This window comes from Anser anser (assembly GCF_964211835.1).
Source record: "Anser anser genome assembly, chromosome: 31".
Lineage (NCBI taxonomy): Eukaryota > Metazoa > Chordata > Aves > Anseriformes > Anatidae > Anser > Anser anser.
Genome location: NC_139752.1, coordinates 1,378,722 through 1,399,145, shown reverse-complemented (window position 1 = coordinate 1,399,145; position 20,424 = coordinate 1,378,722). Strand labels below are relative to the sequence as shown.

The 20,424-nt window shown below is 47.1% G+C and overlaps 1 protein-coding gene and 1 long non-coding RNA gene across 7 annotated transcripts; one reads left to right on the top strand and one right to left on the bottom strand.

The window, feature by feature from the left end:
• The first annotated feature begins 16 nt into the window (after positions 1-16).
• On the top strand, positions 17-16,461 carry LOC310888204 (uncharacterized protein). 6 transcript variants are annotated; one of them, XM_083814695.1, is made up of 5 exons: positions 17-537; positions 6,140-6,222; positions 6,393-6,519; positions 7,618-7,728; positions 7,853-16,461. In XM_083814695.1, exons 2-5 carry the CDS (start codon positions 6,199-6,201, stop codon positions 10,285-10,287), a joined length of 2,697 nt encoding a protein of 898 aa, XP_083670821.1. In that variant the 5' UTR covers positions 17-537; positions 6,140-6,198; the 3' UTR covers positions 10,288-16,461. The 6 variants fall into 6 exon arrangements, with proteins under 6 accessions (XP_083670821.1, XP_083670818.1, XP_083670822.1 ...); XM_083814692.1 differs by lacking the exon at positions 17-537 and adding an exon at positions 3,496-4,178; XM_083814696.1 differs by lacking the exon at positions 17-537 and adding an exon at positions 3,840-4,178 and having other exon boundaries at positions 7,856-16,461.
• On the bottom strand, positions 11,092-20,369 carry LOC310888244. The gene is made up of 2 exons (XR_014575862.1): positions 17,374-20,369; positions 11,092-16,006 (listed from the first exon to the last, which is right to left on the bottom strand). It is a non-coding gene; the product is annotated as an uncharacterized lncRNA (long non-coding RNA).
• Between the last annotated feature and the right edge of the window lie 55 nt (positions 20,370-20,424).

Genomic DNA, 20,424 nt, shown 5'->3' with positions numbered 1-20,424 from the left:
AGCTGGATGTGCCATGGCCATTTCCTGCCCTCCTGCAGGCTGCAACAATCACAGGTGAAAGGTAGATGTCAAACTGGAACCTGCTGGGACAAGAGAAATGGCACGGTAGGTTTAGGGGAATACAGCAGTCCCTGTCCCTGTCCCTCCCCAGCCCTAGTCCAGCTGCAGGCCATTGCTTGGAAGTAAAAGCCATCTGGGCCGCAGATTTAAGAAAGGAAAAATCTGCTGCACATCAGCAGTAGTCACAGAGGAGTGAGAAAACGAGATGAAAACAACCCTGCAGACACTAAGGTCAGTGAAGAAAGAGGAAGGAGGTGCTCCAGGCACCAGGACAGAATTTCCCCTGAAGCCTGTGGCCGGGACCACGGTGAAGCAGGCTGTCCTGCTGCAGCCCACGATGTGGCAGAGTGGATCAGCTCTCTAAACTGCAGCCCACTGAGGAGCTCATGCTGGGGCAGGCGGATGTGGCCTAAGAGGGGGCTGCAACCCACGGAGAGCTGCCCTTTGCCCCGTCGCGTTTGACTGTGATATTTATCGGTAAGTGATCTCCCCTGTCCCTGTCTCAACCCACGAGCTGTGAGGTTGTTCTTGTTTCAGAGTATTTTCTTCCTCTGACCCATTCAAGAGGAGCACTGAGTGAGTCCAGTGCCTAAGCTGGTGGAAATGCTGACCATGCCTGAGGGAGGACCAGCAGCTGCCTGTAAAATGGGCCTTCATTTGCAGGCAGATCCTGAACAGCAGCCTTGGGAAGCATTTGCAGAAAAAAGAAAGCCAAGTCCTGTAGTTAAGGAGTAGCACAAGCCCCAGAACAAGCAAGCAAGGAAACCATGTGCTGGCAGAACAAAAGGTAACATCAGAAGAGCCACTAGAGGAAGATCTTGCCTGCTGGATCCCCTAAAGACATGTAGGGGGTGGAGAGGAAAATTCCTTACCCGGAGGTTTTAGCTTGAGACAGAGAACAGGGGGCAGGCAAATATTTATAGCATGCAGGAATCCATACATGCAAAGGATTCATTTAATGTCAGGTGTGTGTGCCTCTTAGAAATACAGTCCCAGATATATTATTAGAGATTCAACAGGTCAGCAAAGCATGCTGATAGTCCCTGCTCGCTTCTTTATTTTCCCAGCTCCAACCCCTTCCTGTGCCCCCTCAGAAACCTCACAAACAGAGTCTAATCCAAAGCTCAGGAAACAACACTGCAGATCCGGAGCCTTCCTGCTGAGGACTTGCACCCGCTTTTACAGGGCCCAGCTAATCTCTTGGCTGCAGCCAGGAGAGGAGCAGCGAGCAATGAGCTGCATGCTTTGGGTCGGGACAGCTATCTCCCACCCTTGAACACCAAGATGGGGCAGATCCTGCTTTTCCTTTCCCCTTTTGCATCACCTTCCAAGTCTGGTGCTGAACTTTAGATGCTCAGGTGGTGATAAGCACCATGCCAGTCCCCGTCTCAAAGGGGGAATCATGTGGAAAAGGAAAAACCCTGCCTCTTCTCTGCACAAGCAATGAAGAGGGCCTACCTCGAGTCCACTATAGGCTGCTCCCACCCTCGTTGCAGGCAGCCAGGCTCCTCTGAGTCGTGTAGGCTGGAGGATGCAAGTGTCCTGAGGCTGGACCCAGCTGCAGGATGGCCGTGGTGCACCTCCTGCAACCAAGACGCTGCCTGGGTGGCGTCCAGACAGGCTCTCACTTGCCTTACAGGGCGCCCCTCCGAGGGCTGCTGGTGGGCGGGGAGCTGTGAGCTGCACCAAAGGCTTTTCCCCCCACTGAGCACCCTGGGAGAGCCCAGACTCTCAGGCTCTTCCTGTGGGGGGGCATTTCCATGCCCTGGGACTCTGTTTGCACCCCGCCCAAGGTACCTGACCCCTCATCAGCTCTGTTGGAGGAGCTCTGGGCTGCAGCTCAGCCTTGGCCATGGCTCCTCCTGATGTGCAGCATGGCTTCCTGGCCCCGAACCAGAATGTGTTGTGAAGCTGCGGCACAGAAAATCAAAGAGGTCGGTTAGGGATTGACCTCGGCCTTCTCGGTTGGCTGCCCCAGAGCATGCCACTATGTGAGGAAAGGGTTAAGCGCTCTGCCCTGCTCAGCCTTCCCTGCTGTGCACGGAAAGAGTTAACTCTCCTAGAAGCAGGCCACTGATGGCTTTGTCTCTGCCCAGAGCTGCAAGCAAAGGCCTGAGCACTTTGCTGGGATGTAGTAGGGGCAACAGCCCACTAGGTGACACAAGACCCCAGGTCCTGTTCTGAGATAACTTCTACCCTGGAGAAGAGCAAGATCTCAGGGGACATCAACATACGACTGCAGGCAAGCCAAGGCCCTGCTCCTGCCCTGCTGTGCCTGGCAATGAGGGAAGGCATTGCCAGGGTCAGGATGGGTTTAATGGTGTGACTGGGGGTGTTTGCACCGCCCTGTGTTGCAAGCTGTATATGAGCTGCTGCTAATTGCTCTCTTCCTGTCCTTTCCCTAGCGGAGGAGGGGGTCTCATGGTCATAACTAAACTTCAGAACAACTTTGTAAATCTGTCCTTGGGGGCTGTTTCATCCTTTGTCGAAAAACATCCTGAGTCATTTTTGTGACAACTGATAGCTCCTTTCATCCCTTGCTCTTTACCTGGATTTTTCCTTTTTTTTTTTTTTTTTTTTTCCATTTTCATCAAGGGAAGATTAAAATCCTCCTGCTCCCCTCAACTATCTCACAAAAATGTGTCAAGAGCGAAGAAGAGCTCGAGGAAATGTATATCCAGGTAGCATATTTTTTACTACAGGTGAGCTCATTGCAATACTTGCAGGAGCGGTGGACACCAGAAACTGAGCCCTGCAAATCTCACTACTGCAGGAGCAGCTTCTTGTCAGGAAGTGCACAACAGTCACCACCACCCACTCAGTAGGCCACGTTTGTTTCTCGGGAAGAGGGTCGAGTTGCACAGCTTTTTCTTCCCAGCCTCACAACCTGCCACTGGCACTAAAACAGGGAACAAGGTAAGATAAAGGATATTGATTCTGTAGGTCTTAGCTAGCACAACTGTATGTTAACGACCACAAAGATAAGGGAGTAAAAGACTGTTTGCACAGATAAAGGAACCAGAGGGAACTGGCTTGACTGCTGAAGTCTGTCAAAGAAAGGAAACATCAGAGGTTTAGTAGCGAGGCAGCCTTCTGGCCTTCATCAAAACACCACCAGAGTACGCTGGAAGACCACGCAAGGAGACCAGTATGCATGCGAATAGGGGAGGGAACCTATGTTAATGATTCTTCGGAGACCTGATGAATAGGCAAGAGACTTGTGGAAAATTGAATGAATATGTATATATACCCCTAATATATGCACACAGCTAGTAACACTTGGTGCACAAGCTAGGTGAAGTTAACCTCCTTGCGCCCAGTGCCTGTGCGCAGCACGGAGTAAACATGCCTGCTTTATAACCATTCCGAGGTTATAGAGTCTGATTTCCTCAACTGAACAGGACTTGGGGTCTTGTGTCACCTAGTGGGCTGTTGCCCCTACTACATCCCAGCAAAGTGCTCAGGCCTTTGCTTGCAGCTCTGGGCAGAGACAAAGCCATCAGTGGCCTGCTTCTAGGAGAGTTAACTCTTTCCGTGCACAGCAGGGAAGGCTGAGCAGGGCAGAGCGCTTAACCCTTTCCTCACATAGTGGCATGCTCTGGGGCAGCCAACCGAGAAGGCCGAGGTCAATCCCTAACCGACCTCTTTGATTTTCTGTGCCGCAGCTTCACAACACATTCTGGTTCGGGGCCAGGAAGCCATGCTGCACATCAGGAGGAGCCATGGCCAAGGCTGAGCTGCAGCCCAGAGCTCCTCCAACAGAGCTGATGAGGGGTCAGGTACCTTGGGCGGGGTGCAAACAGAGTCCCAGGGCATGGAAATGCCCCCCCACAGGAAGAGCCTGAGAGTCTGGGCTCTCCCAGGGTGCTCAGTGGGGGGAAAAGCCTTTGGTGCAGCTCACAGCTCCCCGCCCACCAGCAGCCCTCGGAGGGGCGCCCTGTAAGGCAAGTGAGAGCCTGTCTGGACGCCACCCAGGCAGCGTCTTGGTTGCAGGAGGTGCACCACGGCCATCCTGCAGCTGGGTCCAGCCTCAGGACACTTGCATCCTCCAGCCTACACGACTCAGAGGAGCCTGGCTGCCTGCAACGAGGGTGGGAGCAGCCTATAGTGGACTCGAGGTAGGCCCTCTTCATTGCTTGTGCAGAGAAGAGGCAGGGTTTTTCCTTTTCCACATGATTCCCCCTTTGAGACGGGGACTGGCATGGTGCTTAGCACCACCTGAGCATCTAAAGTTCAGCACCAGACTTGGAAGGTGATGGAAAAGGGGAAAGGAAAAGCAGGATCTGCCCCATCTTGGTGTTCAAGGGTGGGAGATAGCTGTCCCGACCCAAAGCATGCAGCTCATTGCTCGCTGCTCCTCTCCTGGCTGCAGCCAAGAGATTAGCTGGGCCCTGTAAAAGCGGGTGCAAGTCCTCAGCAGGAAGGCTCCGGATCCGCAGTGTTGTTTCCTGAGCTTTGGTTTAGACTCTGTTTGTGAGGTTTCTGAGGGGGCGCAGGAAGGGGTTGGAGCTGGGAAAATAAAGAAGTGAGCAGGGACTATCAGCATGCTTTGCTGACCTGTTGAATCTCTAATAATATATCTGGGACTATATTTCTAAGAGGCACACACACACCTGACATTAAATGAATCCTTTGCATGTATGGATTCCTGCATGCTATAAATATTTGCCTGCCCCCTGTTCTCTGTCTCAAGCTAAAACCTCCGGGTAAGGAATTTTCCTCTCCACCCCCTACATGTCTTTAGGGGATCCAGCAGGCAAGATCTTCCTCTAGTGGCTCTTCTGATGTTACCTTTTGTTCTGCCAGCACGTGGTTTCCTTGCTTGCTTGTTCTGGGGCTTGTGCTACTCCTTAACTACAGGACTTGGCTTTCTTTTTTCTGCAAATGCTTCCCAAGGCTGCTGTTCAGGATCTGCCTGCAAATGAAGGCCCATTTTACAGGCAGCTGCTGGTCCTCCCTCAGGCATGGTCAGCATTTCCACCAGCTTAGGCACTGGACTCAGTGCTCCTCTTGAATGGGTCAGAGGAAGAAAATACTCTGAAACAAGAACAACCTCACAGCTCGTGGGTTGAGACAGGGACAGGGGAGATCACTTACCGATAAATATCACAGTCAAACGCGACGGGGCAAAGGGCAGCTCTCCGTGGGTTGCAGCCCCCTCTTAGGCCACATCCACCTGCCCCAGCATGAGCTCCTCAGTGGGCTGCAGTTTAGAGAGCTGATCCACTCTGCCACATCGTGGGCTGCAGCAGGACAGCCTGCTTCACCGTGGTCCCGGCCACAGGCTTCAGGGGAAATTCTGTCCTGGTGCCTGGAGCACCTCCTTCCTCTTTCTTCACTGACCTTAGTGTCTGCAGGGTTGTTTTCATCTCGTTTTCTCACTCCTCTGTGACTACTGCTGATGTGCAGCAGTTTTTTCCTTCCCTAAATCTGCGGCCTGTTACACATTACTTCTGGTAGAAATCATTCCCGACACATCGTGGGTAAGGTAGATCGAATTTCAATTTATTTGAGCATTTCAGCAAGCAGCAATAAGTAAAACAGCGCTGGGCGGCCGGGGAGTCTCCTGCTCCGCCAACGGCGCGCACCTCAGCCCGCCAGTCTCGATTTATAGCCTAGTAGTTCCGGGTTTAGTGGCACCTCCTGGTGTCTTCTGCGACTGCGCGGCCTGTTGCTAGGGGGTCTTCGTCAGTCCTCTGGTGGTCGCGGGGATGAAGATCGTCGTCTTCCTCTGCGTTTGGGTCATGACTTTGCTGCAGTATGTGTGTTCTCATGCGAGGGGGAATGCCATTTTGCCCTTATTTGGAGCAGGTTTCTACTGCAATTGTTAACTTAACAGGAAGTTCCCATACTTGCTTTTTTCCTTCAACAGGATATTGGGGGTATAAGCAGTCAGCTGTTGAAACCTCCCATCAGCAACATTTAATGAACAAACAAGGCTTACACTTACACATTACACGGCCCAGATGGCTTTTACCCCCAAGCAATGGCCTGCAGCTGGACTAGGGCTGGGGAGGGACAGGGACAGGGACTGCTGTATTCCCCTAAACCTACCGTGCCATTTCTCTTATCCCAGCAGGTTCCAGTTTGACATCTACCTTTCACCTGTGATTGTTGCAGCCTGCAGGAGGGCAGGAAATGGCCATGGCACATCCAGCTGAGGTAGGGGCTTGGAGAAGCAGCCAGGAGACGCCAGGGGGGAAGGGATGTGAATGCAGGGGGAAGATGAGATGCCCTCAGCCAGCATTTGTGTGCTGGGCACAGAGAAGCAACTGGGACTGGAGCTTCTGTCATCAACAGGCTGCTTCTACATGGAGCCTCTTTGCTTGCAGGAACCCGTGACCTTCGTGGAGGTGGCTGTGTATTTCAGCAGGGAGGAGTGGGAGCTGCTGGATCCTGCACAGCGAGCGCTCTACCGGGACGTGATGCTGGAGACGTACGCGTCCGTAACTTCACTGGGTGAGGGCTTTGCTTCCTTTTCTCCTCATTAGGGCAGCCTTGGCGCTGTACAAGAAGCCTCTGTGAGCAGGACATATAATAAACACAATGCAATTATTAACTGCATACAGAATTATAAAATAATAAATAAAAAAAACCTAAAAGCACACACAAAGAGGATAAGCATGAATTTAAGAAGGCATTAGTGTGTTATCCACTATAACATATATATAATGATACAATAATATAATATATATAATTATGCTGTTTATTAGAATATGTAATAATATAATATAATAATATATATAACTATATATATATATAGTTATATGTACATACGTATAAAAGAGCTTTTCTTGGTGGTTGCATGTAAATCTTCCTTCTCAGCATTGCCTCCCTCAGTTTTCCCCTAAAGCTTCTTGAAGTCAACTGCATTGAACAAGTAGGTAAAAAATAAGGAAAATAAATAAGTCCCTGCAGTAATTTCAGAGACGGAAGAGCCTTGCTGTCTTCAAATGAAGCTAGTCTATGTTGTTGGCTTGAATGATGCTGGGCCATAAACGTGGCTTTACAAGAAGGGAGTGCTAACATAGTACACGTGGACACTTAGCAGCTGTGTCAAACCCATGGAAATCATAGGGTCATAGAATGGCCTGTGTTGAAAAGGACCTTAAAGATCATCTAGTTTCAACCCCCCTGCTCTGGGCAGGGTTGCCAACCACTAGAGCAGGCTGCCCAGAGTCGCATCAAGCCTGGCCTTGAATGCCTCCAGGGATGGGGCATCCACAACCTCCCTGGGCAACCTGTTCCAGTGCCTCACCACCCTCTGAGTGAAAACCTTTCTCCTAATTTCCAACCTAAATCTCCCCTGTCTTAGTTTAAAACCATCCCCCCTTGTCCTATCACTAGCAACACATGTAAACAGGCGTTCCCCCCCCCTGTTTATACACTGCCTTCAGCTACTGGAAGGCCGCAATGAGGTCTCCCTGGAGCCTTCTCTTCTTCAAGCTAAACAAGCCCAGTTTCCGCCACCTTTATGCATAGGAGAGGTGCTCCAGCCCTCTGATCATCTTAGTGGCCCTCCAAATGCTCTCATCTCCTCTGTTTATGCCATTTAAGGATTACTTCCGTCCCCCAAACCCGTGGTGATCTCTCAGCTTGAAGAAGGGGAAGATCCCTGGATCCCAGATCTGCATGGCGTGGAGGATGTGACAGGAGACCTCAGCGCAGGTGAGGTGGTGGAGGAAAGGAGGAGATTGGGGTTGGCAAAAGCCAAGATGAGAGGATCAGAGATCTCTGCCTGGGCAATATTATGGGCACTATGGGCTGGTTCTGGATTTCCTCTGTCATCCAGCAGGTGACAGGATCCCAAAAGCAAAGGAGACTCTTCAGAAAAGTGGCATGGCCCAAAGGCAGTTGAATGGTGACTCTGTGGGAAAAATCAGGAGGGGCGTCCAAAAGGGCCTGGAGCATGGAAAGCATCTCAAGAAGCCACTGAAAACCCATCCAGGAAATCGAGCAAGGAATCCCCTAGATGGCAGCAAAGGTCAAAAAGAGCCTAAAGAACTGACAAAGAAGCAAGGCTGCCAGAAGAAAATGGAGAACCAATGTGATGAGTGTGGAAGAATCTTTAAAAGTCATTCCCATCTCGTTAAGCACCAGCGCATCCACACAGGAGAGAGACCCTACAAGTGCTCACAGTGTGAGAAGAGCTTCAGAAGCAGCTCTGAACTCATCTACCATCAGCGCTTTCACACAGGAGAGAGACCTTACAAGTGCTCACAGTGTGAGAAGAGCTACAGAAGAAGAGCAGATCTTACCTACCACCAGCACTTTCACACAGGCGAGAAGCCCTACAAGTGCCCTGAGTGTGGGAAGAGCTTCAGAAGCAGTTCTCTACTCCTTGTGCACAAAGTAACCCACACAGCAGAGAGACCCTACAAGTGCCCTGATTGTGAGAAGAGCTTCAAAAGGAGTTATGTACTCGAGTTGCACAAACGGATCCACACAGGAGAGAGACCCTACAAGTGCCCTGATTGTGAGAAGAGCTTCAAAAGGAGTTTTGTACTCAAGTTGCACAAACGGATCCACACAGGAGAGAGACCCTACAAGTGCCCTGATTGTGACAAGAGCTTCAAATGCAGGTCCGAGGTTATTATCCACCAGCGCATCCACACAGGAGAGAGACCCTACAAGTGCCCTGATTGTGACAAGAGCTTCAAAAGCAGTTCTGTACTCGAGTTGCACAAACGGATCCACACAGGAGAGAGACCCTACAAGTGCCCTGAGTGTGGGAAGAGCTTCAGAAGAAACTCTAACCTCACTTACCACCACCGCTCTCACACAGGAGAGAGACCTTACAAGTGCTCACAGTGTGAGAAGAGCTTCAAATGCAGTTCACAGCTCACCTACCACCAGCGCTTTCACACAGGAGAGAGACCCTACAAGTGCTCACAGTGTGAGAAGAGCTTCAGAAGCAGCTCTGAACTCATCTACCATCACCGCTTTCACACAGGAGAGAGACCTTACAAGTGCTCACAGTGTGAGAAGAGCTTCAGAAGAAGTGCAGATCTTACCTACCACCAGCACTTTCACACAGGCGAGAAGCCCTACAAGTGCCCTGAGTGTGGGAAGAGCTTCAGAAGCAGTTCTCTACTCCTTTTGCACAAAGTAACCCACACAAGAGAGAGACCCTACAAGTGCCCTGATTGTGAGAAAAGCTTCAAAAGGAGTTATGTACTCGAGTTGCACAAACGGATCCACACAGGAGAGAGACCCTGCAAGTGCCCTGATTGTGAGAAGAGCTTCAGAAGCAGGTCCGAGGTAATTAAGCACCAGCGCATCCACTCAAGAGAGAGACCCTACAAGTGCCCTGATTGTGAGAAGAGCTTCAAAAGGAGTTCTGTACTCAAGTTACACAAACGGATCCACACAGGAGAGAGACCCTGCAAGTGCCCTGATTGTGAGAAGAGCTTCAAAAGCAGGTCCGAGGTTATTATCCACCAGCGCATCCACTCAAGAGAGAGACCCTACAAGTGCCCTGATTGTGAGAAGAGCTTCAAAAGGAGTTCTGTACTCAATTCGCACAAACGGATCCACACAGGAGAGAGACCCTACAAGTGCCCTGATTGTGAGAAGAGCTTCAAAAGCAGTTCTGTACTCAAGTTGCACAAACGGATCCACACAGGAGAGAGACCCTACAAGTGCCCTGATTGTGACAAGAGCTTCAAATGCAGGTCCAAGGTTATTATCCACCAGCGCATCCACACAGGAGAGAGACCCTACAAGTGCTCACAGTGTGAGAAGAGCTTCAGAAGCAGCTCTGAACTCAGCTACCATCACCGCTTTCACACAGGAGAGAGACCTTACAAGTGCTCACAGTGTGAGAAGAGCTTCAGAAGAAGAGCAGATCTTACCTACCACCAGCACATTCACACAGGAGAGAAGCCCTACAAGTGCCCCGAGTGTGGGAAGAGCTTCAGAAGCAGTTCTCATCTCCTTGTGCACAAACTGACCCACACAGGAGAGAGACCCTACAAGTGCCCTGATTGTGAGAAGAGCTTCAAAACGAGTTCTGTACTCAAGTTGCACAAACGGATCCACACAGGAGAGAGACCCTACAAGTGCCCTGATTGTGAGAAGAGCTTCAAAAGGAGTTCTGTACTCAATTTGCACAAACGGATCCACACAGGAGAGAGACCCTACAAGTGCCCTGAGTGTGCAAAGGGCTTCAAAAGCAGTTCTGAACTTATATCCCACAAGCGCGTCCACAAAGGAGACAAGTCGTAGTAGTGCCCTGAGTGTGGGTCGAGCTTCTGCCCGAGCTCGAACCTGGTCACCCAATTCTAGATCCACACAGAAGAGAGCCTTACAGATACCTTGAGCAGAGGAAGAGCCCTGTGGCAAACTCATCTTCAAACCCTCCTGCAGATCAAACTCCCTCCCCCGAAACTTGAAGCCAAGGTTTAGCCCCGTGCAGACAGCAGGGAGCACTAGGTGTAAGAAGATGTTTTCCCAGGCTGTGTTACCTCGGAGATATCACTGAGAGCCCTTCAGGGAATGGTGCATATGGCTGAGAGCAGAGAGAGAGAAACCCTGTCCCTAGTGTGGGCATCCAACGATGGCTGTTGGGCAGATCCAATCCCCTCTTCCCATCCTTATTCTGTTTATCACTGCGTAAAATATTCTCTGGGATTCCTTGCACGTCACCTTTTTTCCCATCACCTTTAGCGGAGTCGCTGCTCAATGGTTTGGTAACAGCAGTAAATACCAAGTCCCAGAAGCCGCAACAGAGAGATTTGAAGTTTCTACCGTGAAACCCAGCATAAAAACCCAACAAAGAGCAAACTCCCATCCTTGAGCCTTGAAGCCGTGGTTTATCCTGGTGCAGACAGTAGAGAACTCTAGGTGTCAGGAAGATATTTGCCGGCGCGTTTCTTGGGAGATATCGCTGTGAGCCCAGCAGGGAATGATGCATTTGCTCCATCTTCTTTGAGCAGCTTAGGAGATTCCCCAATGCCTTCACCTCCTCTGGGATGCAAAGGGTGTAGGGATGCTGATAGAAGAGTCTGGAAAGGAAAAGGGAAACAGGAAAAGCCAGCTGATGCTCTCTGCTCTCCTCTATCCTTGTAGCCAGGCTCCTATTTTGGCAGTGCCCAGCTCACTGCTCCTATCACAAGAGCCCATGGGGACCAGCTGGCCAGCTGCAAGTGAACCTTTGTGAGATGTCATGCAGGAGAGCTAAGAAGTCAGAGCAGTGCTGGGTAAGGAGTCCAGAGTTTTGGTGATGCTCATCCCAGACCAAGGCAGGCAACACTTCCAATCTCCATCTGAGCAAGCAACATCCTGCCAAGATTCACAAATGACACATCAAGGCACAGAAAAAAGTCACAATTCCCACACCTCTGCATAAGGAAATGCTCCCAGTTTCACTTTGACTCACTTGGATAAGGCAGACCCCATTTTGGCTTGTGACCGGCGTGCCTTGGAGTTTTCCCATCCTTTGGCTGGACCGTATCACCCTTCCTGGCCTTAGGTTCTCGTGTGGGTGTTCTGGGACAAATATATCCTGTTCCTGCTTTGTCCCCGGTGTGGGAATTACCCATATTGCTCCCCTTTTCAGCTGGAGATGGGGTGCCAAGTGACCACACAAAGGAGAGCCCAGAGCTGGCTGTGGCTAAGCCACTGGAAGCCCTTGGGATGTTGGTAGGTAGATCAGAAGCACATTTCTCCCAGGGGACGAGGAAATGAGGGTATGAGGGTATGACGGTATGAGGAAAGTCACCCAGGAAAGTGAGTCTTCACTCAAAGAGCCCAGGAAAGTCACCTCTGCTCGCCTCTGGATAAACCCATATGCTGTGGGTCAGTGCATGAAGATCCAAAAGAAACCTTGGCTGGAAAGAAAGGAAGAAAGCATGTCTGCAGGGATAATGGGAAGAACTTCAGCTGGAGCTCATTCCCTAGAAAATAAGAGCAACCCAACAGAGGGGAGAGTGCCTTGACTTAAGGAAGAGGTACATCCAGAGCTAGGAGATCCTCACCCATGACAGACCGCATGCTGGGAAGAAGCGCTTACAAACGCCCCAGGTGCAGGAAGAGCTTCAGCCACAGCATGAACTCATTAAATATCAGCAAATCCAGGTGGGAGAAAGAGCCTACAAGTGTCTTGCCTGCAGGAAGAGATTTTTTCAGGCCTTGCACCTCATTTCTCATGGGGAAAACCCACACTGGGAGAGACCTTGAGAATGGAGGAGTCCCCAGAGGCTTCTCATGACAAAGGGAGAGTTTCCAAAGGAGAAGGCATCCATGGCACCACCCAGATAAGGGTCTTACACCCATGGGCTTTGGATGCTCTTTCCTTGCGAACAAAAGAAAATCTCTCACTATGTTTAGTTTTCTCTTTCCGCTCTTGCTGCAAACAGCTTTTTTAACCCATTTCCTAAGGAAACTGCAAAAATATTGTTTGTGTGTGTCTGCACGTGTTCCTCTCAGTAATTTCTGAGAAGGCATGTGGAAGAGACTACCCTCGGATAAAACCGAGCATTTCATCCCTTGTCTGGCAAATGCCTTTTCTTGGCGGTGTAAAAGGGAAAGGGAAGGGGAAGAATAAAATACCTGATTTGTCCCAGAGCTTGTGTTTTCACTGGGGCCTGCTTTCTTAAAATGAAAGATGGAAGGACAGGAAAGGTGCAAGGAGGGTTTGTTTCTGGTGTCAATTCCAGCCCAGTGCTTGTTTTCTGGGCGGAGGCATGTTTGGCACACAACCCTGTTAGCGTTCATGAAAACACATAATCCACAAAGTGATTATATGAAGGTGCTTTATTAGGCGCCGGAAGTTAGGGGCATGCCTGCCCAAATCTAACTTCGTCTGATTTGTTTTCTTAGTTCTCTTTTATCCCCTAAGATACTACATATGCATTAGGTTTCACAACTCATCTATGCATATTCATTTCCTAGCTCCGCCTAGCCTTGCTTCGTATGCTAATTATCAGTCCTTCTGCGCTTGCGTATTACTCTCTGGTGGTCGTCCAGGTGGTTGTCGGGATGAAGTAAGATGTCTTCATCAGAGTTGAACTTTTTAACCTTTCCTTTTCACGCATGCTCTCTGAGCCCTTGGTCTCAGTCCAAACCGCAAGGTTGGTTTGACCCAGTTCCCAGAGTCCAAGAAGCCCCAGTTATCTAGATGTCTTGCAAATTGAGCATTCTTTTAATCCTCCTTACTCCTCATCATGAATTGGTGCATTCTCATGTTACCCTTGCACATATATTTTGTTTCTTCCAAGCGCAGCCTCGGAACAGTACATCGCAAATGTAACATACTAAACAATATTGTATTATTTCTTCTTCTATTACTAACATTTCCCCCCTTTGAAAGCATTTCACTCCTTTCGAGGAGGGCAAATGCTTTCACTAACTAACTAAAATATTTTACACTCAGTGCTCACCAATAATATAATCACGGAAAATTACATCATTAAGAATCAAGGAAATTACAAAGATTAGGATTGTCACAACATTTCTTAAGTCCACCACTTCTGCTTTATGTTACGTTCACCCTTCTGGTTGGGTTCACTTGATCTGAAACTGATCTTGTCTATTCGGTTTTCATTCCATTTCACATCCTGGGTTCCTCAGATTCTTTCTCTGAAATCCGAAGTTGTTAGATGCCGGTGGAGGATATTGAGGATGTGGTTCCATTTGCCGAGCAATAGTTTGCATCACTGTCCGGTTCCAGGTTGTCTTCCTTAGAATCAGACTTTTCAGCATTATAAATGTTAACCAAATTATTACCCCTACAATCACCAATATAATTATTGTCTCCAGTAAGGACTTAACCCAATTACTAATAGTCCATCCACTAAAAATTTTATCCAACCAGCTTGTTGTCATATCTTTCTCTTCCTGTTCTGCATCTTGTTCCACTCGAGCCAGTTGTTCTATGACATGTTCTACATCAATAGTCACATTTGAAATGTGGATGCAGCAATGATCAATATGATCTTTTAGAAATCCACATACTCCATGTTCCTTTAATAACAGTGTATCTAATGCCAATCGATTTTGTAGCACCATTTTAGTTGTAGATTGTAGTTGGATATTAAGGTCTCTAAAGCCTTCTTTCGTGGCTCTCATGCCTACTCACTTGTCCTGTAAGTTTATAAATCATTTCCCTATTTCGATAAGTAGCTACCTGTGCAAATAGAGATTCTAACGCCCAACTGAATTTTACTCCATCCGAGGGTTCATGCCATGTATCTTCATCTGCCCCTTCTTCTAAACTTCTTTTTGCCCTACTAATTTGTAGGGTTTCCAACTTTCCCTTAAAAGGAGACTTTTTCCATATTGGACACAATGTGGGGAGTCCTAGAGTTATTTCTTTTACTTCCCCATCTATCGGCGGGTGTGTAGTCCAAGTTCCATTACTGGCTGCCCATACAAATTGTCCTGGACTTTTTATGGTACTATAGCTACAATCCACTGCGACTTGACTAGCCTGGCTATTTCTTTCCGAATTGTACTTAATTCCTCGGCAAGCACATCCTGCCCTAAGAGCTATCAATACCGGAAGTAAGTGCTTGATATCTTCATTATTACTGTCGCAAGTATATTTCTTCTCACAAGTCCACCAAGCTACCTTTGTTGACTCTTGTCTACCACTACTGTCAACCCGGCTTACTGTATAAAACTGATCAGTTCCATTCTGCTTCCCCTGCCATTTAATACACCATGATGTATTCCCTCCATACTGGAATTTCTGCAATAAACTTACTGTCCAATCACTATCCCACCCTTTCATTCCTTTTGGCTTATTTTTCTCTTGACATTCCCAAACAATCTTTTCTCTAACTCCTTCTACTACACGTAGTTCGTCGTAATAACACTGTCCCACATTCTTAAATCTGCCTATTGTTATGAAATGGTAGTTCTTCTTCTTTTCACATTCAGACCTCGATGTGGGGGGGCTCAGTTTCCTATAGTATTGTGTAACATTTATCCTCTCTAAAACTTTCACTTCTTTACATTGAATTGTTCCATTTCCTTTTACTTGGGGCAGTGGGAAGGTTATTATACCCCACTCAAGCGGGTCCCCCGTTGCTTTTGGGATGGGCAAACAAGCAGTAATTCTATCAGTTCCTTTCATTATGGCAAAATCTTTAATCAATCCTACCAGTAAATTCTCTGATGGTTGCCTGTGTGGGATCTGTACCACTTGTGTCCATGGTGCCTGGCCCTCTCTTCTTCTTCTAGATCCTTTTTGGTGGGCTACCAATATTCCTTTATCCAATTTCGGATATACCAATATTTCTCTTATCCCGTAATCTGTGCTATTTTCATGTGTTACCATGCACCGGTAGTTTCCTTTGTTGACTTTAGTAACACTAAACAGGGTTAAGGTGGTAGCTCCTCTCAGTTGTTGGCCCAATTCTATGGTTATACTTACGTACGCCTTCCCCTCCCATCCAGCCTTCAATCCTGTATTGTCCCTGGTTGTGTCTACGTATATTTCCTGGCTCTGTCCGGAGTCATTTATTTTTTCCCAGACCACCTGTAGAGAGCTAATTGTTATTGGTTTATCGTTGTGCATTCCACATTCCAAAGTAACATTTTCTCCTCTGAATATTTCCTCTTTCTTATATTTTTCTGGTATTTCTAGGAACTCAATTACAAGGTACTTACACAAAACAATTACTGTTATCGTTACTGTTGTTAAGAACCCCAACATTGTATGGTTATACGCGCCTCATCTGTAGTTTTGTATCTCCGATTGCTCGCACTGACCAAAATTCGGGAACCTTTTTCACCCGAGTATAATGAATCCAAGCATCCACCCCTTCTACCTTTACAGCTGTAAAAGTAGTCAATAATACTTGATAAGGTCCGGCCCACCGTTCTCTTAGGGGTTCTTCATTCCAGTTTTTAATGTACACTCGGTCACCTGGCTGAAAGTCGTGGACAGGATTTTGCAGTGCCAACGGTCGGTTCCACACCAGAACACTTTGAAGTTGAGCTAAAGTTTTACCAAGAGACAATACATAATTATAAACATCCTGGCTCCCTGTTATATGCATATTAGGATTTGGTTCTGGGGATTCATAAGGCTTTCCATACGTAATCTCATACGGGCTTACTGACATTCCACTCCTTGGCTTTATCCTTATTCTCAGTAAAGCTATAGGCAAAGCTTGTGGCCATTGTATTTTGGCTTCCTGGCAGATTTTACTGATCTGTCCCTTTAGAGTTTGGTTCATCCTTTCTACCTGTCCACTAGATTGGGGTCTCCATGCAGTATGTAAATTCCAAGAAATTCCTAATAGCCGACTTACGTCTTTAACCACAGATGAAACAAAGTGCGGCCCCCTATCCGAGGATATTCCTAATGGTACCCCAAACCTCAGAATGATTTCCCGCAGTAACCATTTTACTGTCTCTTTAGCTTGATTGGTGCGACAGGGAAGGGCTTCTGGCCATCTGAAAAAGGTGTCAACCCCTACTAACAAATACCTACATCCCCTAGTCCTAGGTAACTCTACAAAATCAACTTGCCAGTAATCTCCTGGTTCTATTCCTACTCTAACTCTTCCCATTTCAGCATGTTTTCTTGCTACTGGATTATTTTTCAGACAAATCTCACACTTTGACATTACTGATTTTGCCATTTGTTAACATATGTGTAGAGATGATGCTACGTTTTAAAATGTTACCATTGCCTCTGCACCCCAGTGACACTCATTATGTCTTGTCTGAAGTATTTCTCGCATCACCAAGGGGGGTATTACTACCTGGCCCATAGCAGTTACATACCGTCCATCAGAGTTCTTTCGGGCCTTTAGGAGATTTGCTAATTTCTCATCCTCTGGTGAATATCTTGGTTCCTTGGGAAGATTAAGACAAGTGGGGCCTACCTTGAGTGGTACCAAAGCCATTACATTCCACACCTCCCGAGCAATTTGTCGAGCTGCTCGATCTGCCAGCCGATTCCCTTCTGATATTTTCAAGGTTCCTCCTTGATGAGCTTTACAGTGCATAATAGCCACTTGTTTTGGTTTTTGTACCGCATTTATCAAATTTAACACCTCCTCTTGATATCTTATATTGGCTCCTTGTGAGGACAACAGCCCTCTTTCTTTCCATAATGCTCCATGAACATGGACTACTCCAAAAGCATACTTGGAATCTGTCCAAATATTTACCATCTTTCCTTTACTCAGTTCCAGTGCTCGAGGTAGGGCTATCAGTTCTGCTCGCTGTGCTAATGTTTCAGGTGGTAAAGGTTTTGCTTCGATTACTGTCTTCAGGGTTGTTACTGCATACCCTGCATATCGTGTTCCATTCTCCACAAAACTACTACCATCAGTAAAAAGTTCCCAGTCATACCTTTCAAGGGGTACATCCTTCAAATCCTCGCAGCTGGCATGGGTATGTTCAATTATTTCCACACAATTGTGTTCCAACAGTCCTTCTTCTGGAACAGTTCCTAGAAATACTGCTGAATTTAACAGGTTAGTTGTTTTCAAGGTTACGTCATCTTGTTCAGTTAGTATTGCCTGATATTTCATCATTCGGCTGGGTGATAGCCAGTGGCCCCCCTTTTGTTCTAAAACGGTTGTTACCATATGTGGTACAAAAACTTCAATACGTTTTCCCACGGTAAGTTTCCTTGCTTCCTGGATTAAGAGAACTGTTGCCGCTACTGCCCGCAAACATGAGGGCCGTCCTGCACTTACAGCATCCAACTGCTTAGAAAAGTATCCCACAGGTCTTTTCCAGCTTCCCAGTCACTGGGTTAGTACCCCTAGTGCTAGTCGTTGTCTTTCATATACAAATAACTGGAAATCTTTTGATAAATCTGGTAGGCCCAAAGCTGGTGACTTCATTAAGGCATCTGTAAGTTTCTTGAAAGCTTCTTTCTGTACTTTTCCCCAAATAAAATCCTGTGCCTTCTGAGCTTCATAAAGGGGCTTAGCTATGAGTCCATAATCCATTATCCATAATCTGCACCAGCCAGCCATTCCTAAGAAGGCCTTTAGCTCATGGAGATTTTGAGGTTCCGGGATGGTGCATATAGCTTTTATCCTATTGACACCCAGACTTCTTTGTCCCTGGGAAATCTCACACCCCAAATATGTTACAGTTGAGCAAACTATTTGTGCTTTTTCCTTTGAAACTTTATAACCACCCATTCCCAACTGATTTAAAATTTCGATGGTTATTTGGGTGCAGAGCGACTCATTCTCTGTAGCAATCAAAATATCATCTACATATTGTAACAGCAAATACTGACTTCTGGGTACCTGTATTTGTCCTTGCGTTGTCCAGATTTCCAGTTCCTTGGCCAGCTGGCTTCCAAAGGGGGTCAGGCTATTCTTGAAGCCTTGTGGGAGTCTTGTCCAAGTTAATTGTGTCTTTCGTCCACTCTGAGGATTTTCCCATTCGAAGGCAAATAATTTTCTACTATCTTTATCAAGAGGTATGCAAAAGAAGGCATCCTTTAAATCTATCACAGTAAACCATTTATATTTCTCTCTCACAGATGTTAACAATGTGTAAGGATTAGCCACTACCGGGTGAATGTCCTTTGTTATTTCATTTATTGCTCTAAGATCTTGTACCAATCTATACTCACCATTCGGCTTCCTTACTGGAAAAATTGGAGTATTGTATTCCGATTTACATTCTTCCAGAATCTGATGTTTGAGAAATTTGTCAATAATTTTCACTGTCCCCTGCCTAGCTTCTATCTTAAGTGGATATTGTTTGATTCGAACAGGTTTGGCTCCTTCCTTTAATTCCACCTTTACCGGTTGTGCCAGTTTCGACTTCCCTGGTATATCTGTTTCCCATACTGTTGGTATAACTGCATTTTCTACTTCTCTTGGAATATTAACAAAGGGTTTATCTTTGATCATTAGGATTTGTCCTACTTTGGACTCAGGTACCTTCATTATTAATTCTCCATCCTCAAAGGTTATTGTTGCATCTAATTTAGCTAATAGATCCCGTCCCAAGAGTGGAATCGGGCATTCTGGTACATACAAAAATTCATGGGTTAGTTCCTTACACCCAAAACGCAAATCAAGGGGTTGTAAGAATGGCCGTTCCTCCTCCTTCCCTGTGGCTCCAATTATTGTAGTTGTCTTAGTTCCCAATCGTCCTTTTAAACTATTTAACACTGAATATGTTGCTCCTATTACATTTACAGACTAATTAACACAGAGAAAGAAGCTCCTGTAACCAACAACAACAAAAAAATTCAAGCCTCTCTCTTCGTTTCCTAGCTTTATTTCAACTAGTGGACCTGCTAGGGTAGATGCCCCAGGTCCCCGTCATTTCTGACTGTTGTAAGTTTTTCCTGCAGCCTAAGACAATTTCTTTCTGATATCAGGGGCTGATTGCCCTAGAAAGAGGCTAGCCAATTGCCTCTGTTTGTTTTCTGAAGTCAGGTCCAAATTTTGTCTTTTTTTTTTTTTTTTTTTCCATTGCATTTCAAAGTTGGTCCAAAAATTCAAAAATTCCATAGGGGTTTCTTTTGGACCTTGTTGGAACAGATTCTCAATTCCCAATTTAACCAGATTTTGGTATTTACATAATTTCCGGGGTGGTAAGGGTCTCGGGGGGGGGGGGGGGGGGGGGGGGAGGGGTCGGTCAGGGGAATGCAATGGTTGAAAGTTCCCTGAGCGGTCCCATTGGCAATCTGAGCTCACACAGGAACTCAGGTTGTTTTAAGAGTTAGCTGCTTTTCTGTTTCCATGACAACTCTCTCCCGGACCCATCATGGTCCCTCCGCCCCAGAGGGCTCACACCGCGATTTTGAGATCTCAGCCTCGGGTTGAGGCGGAACTATTAGCATTCCTACATCCTCTTCCTCCTAAGATACTACATATGCATTAGGTTTCACAACTCATCTATGCATATTCATTTCCTAGCTCCGCCTAGCCTCGCTTCGTATGCTAATTATCTTATCAGTCCTGCGCTTGCGTATTACTCTCTGGTGGTCGTCCAGGTGGTTGTCGGGATGAAGTAAGATGTCTTCATCAGAGTTGAACTTTTTAACCTTTCCTTTTCACGCATGCTCTCTGAGCCCTTGGTCTCAGTCCAAACCGCAAGGTTGGTTTGACCCAGTTCCCAGAGTCCAAGAAGCCCCAGTTATCTAGATGTCTTGCAAATTGAGCATTCTTTTAATCCTCCTTACTCCTCATCATGAATTGGTGCAATCTCATGTTACCCTTGCACATATATTTTGTATCTTCCAAGCGCAGCCTCGGAACAGTACATCGCAAATGTAACATACTAAACAATATTGTATTATTTCTTCTTCTATTACTAACAACCCCACCACCCTTCCTAAATGTGCTGCTACACATATTTAGGAAACCTACACGCCTGTGAAGACAAGCTGAGGGAGTTGGTGTTGTTCAGCCTGGAGAA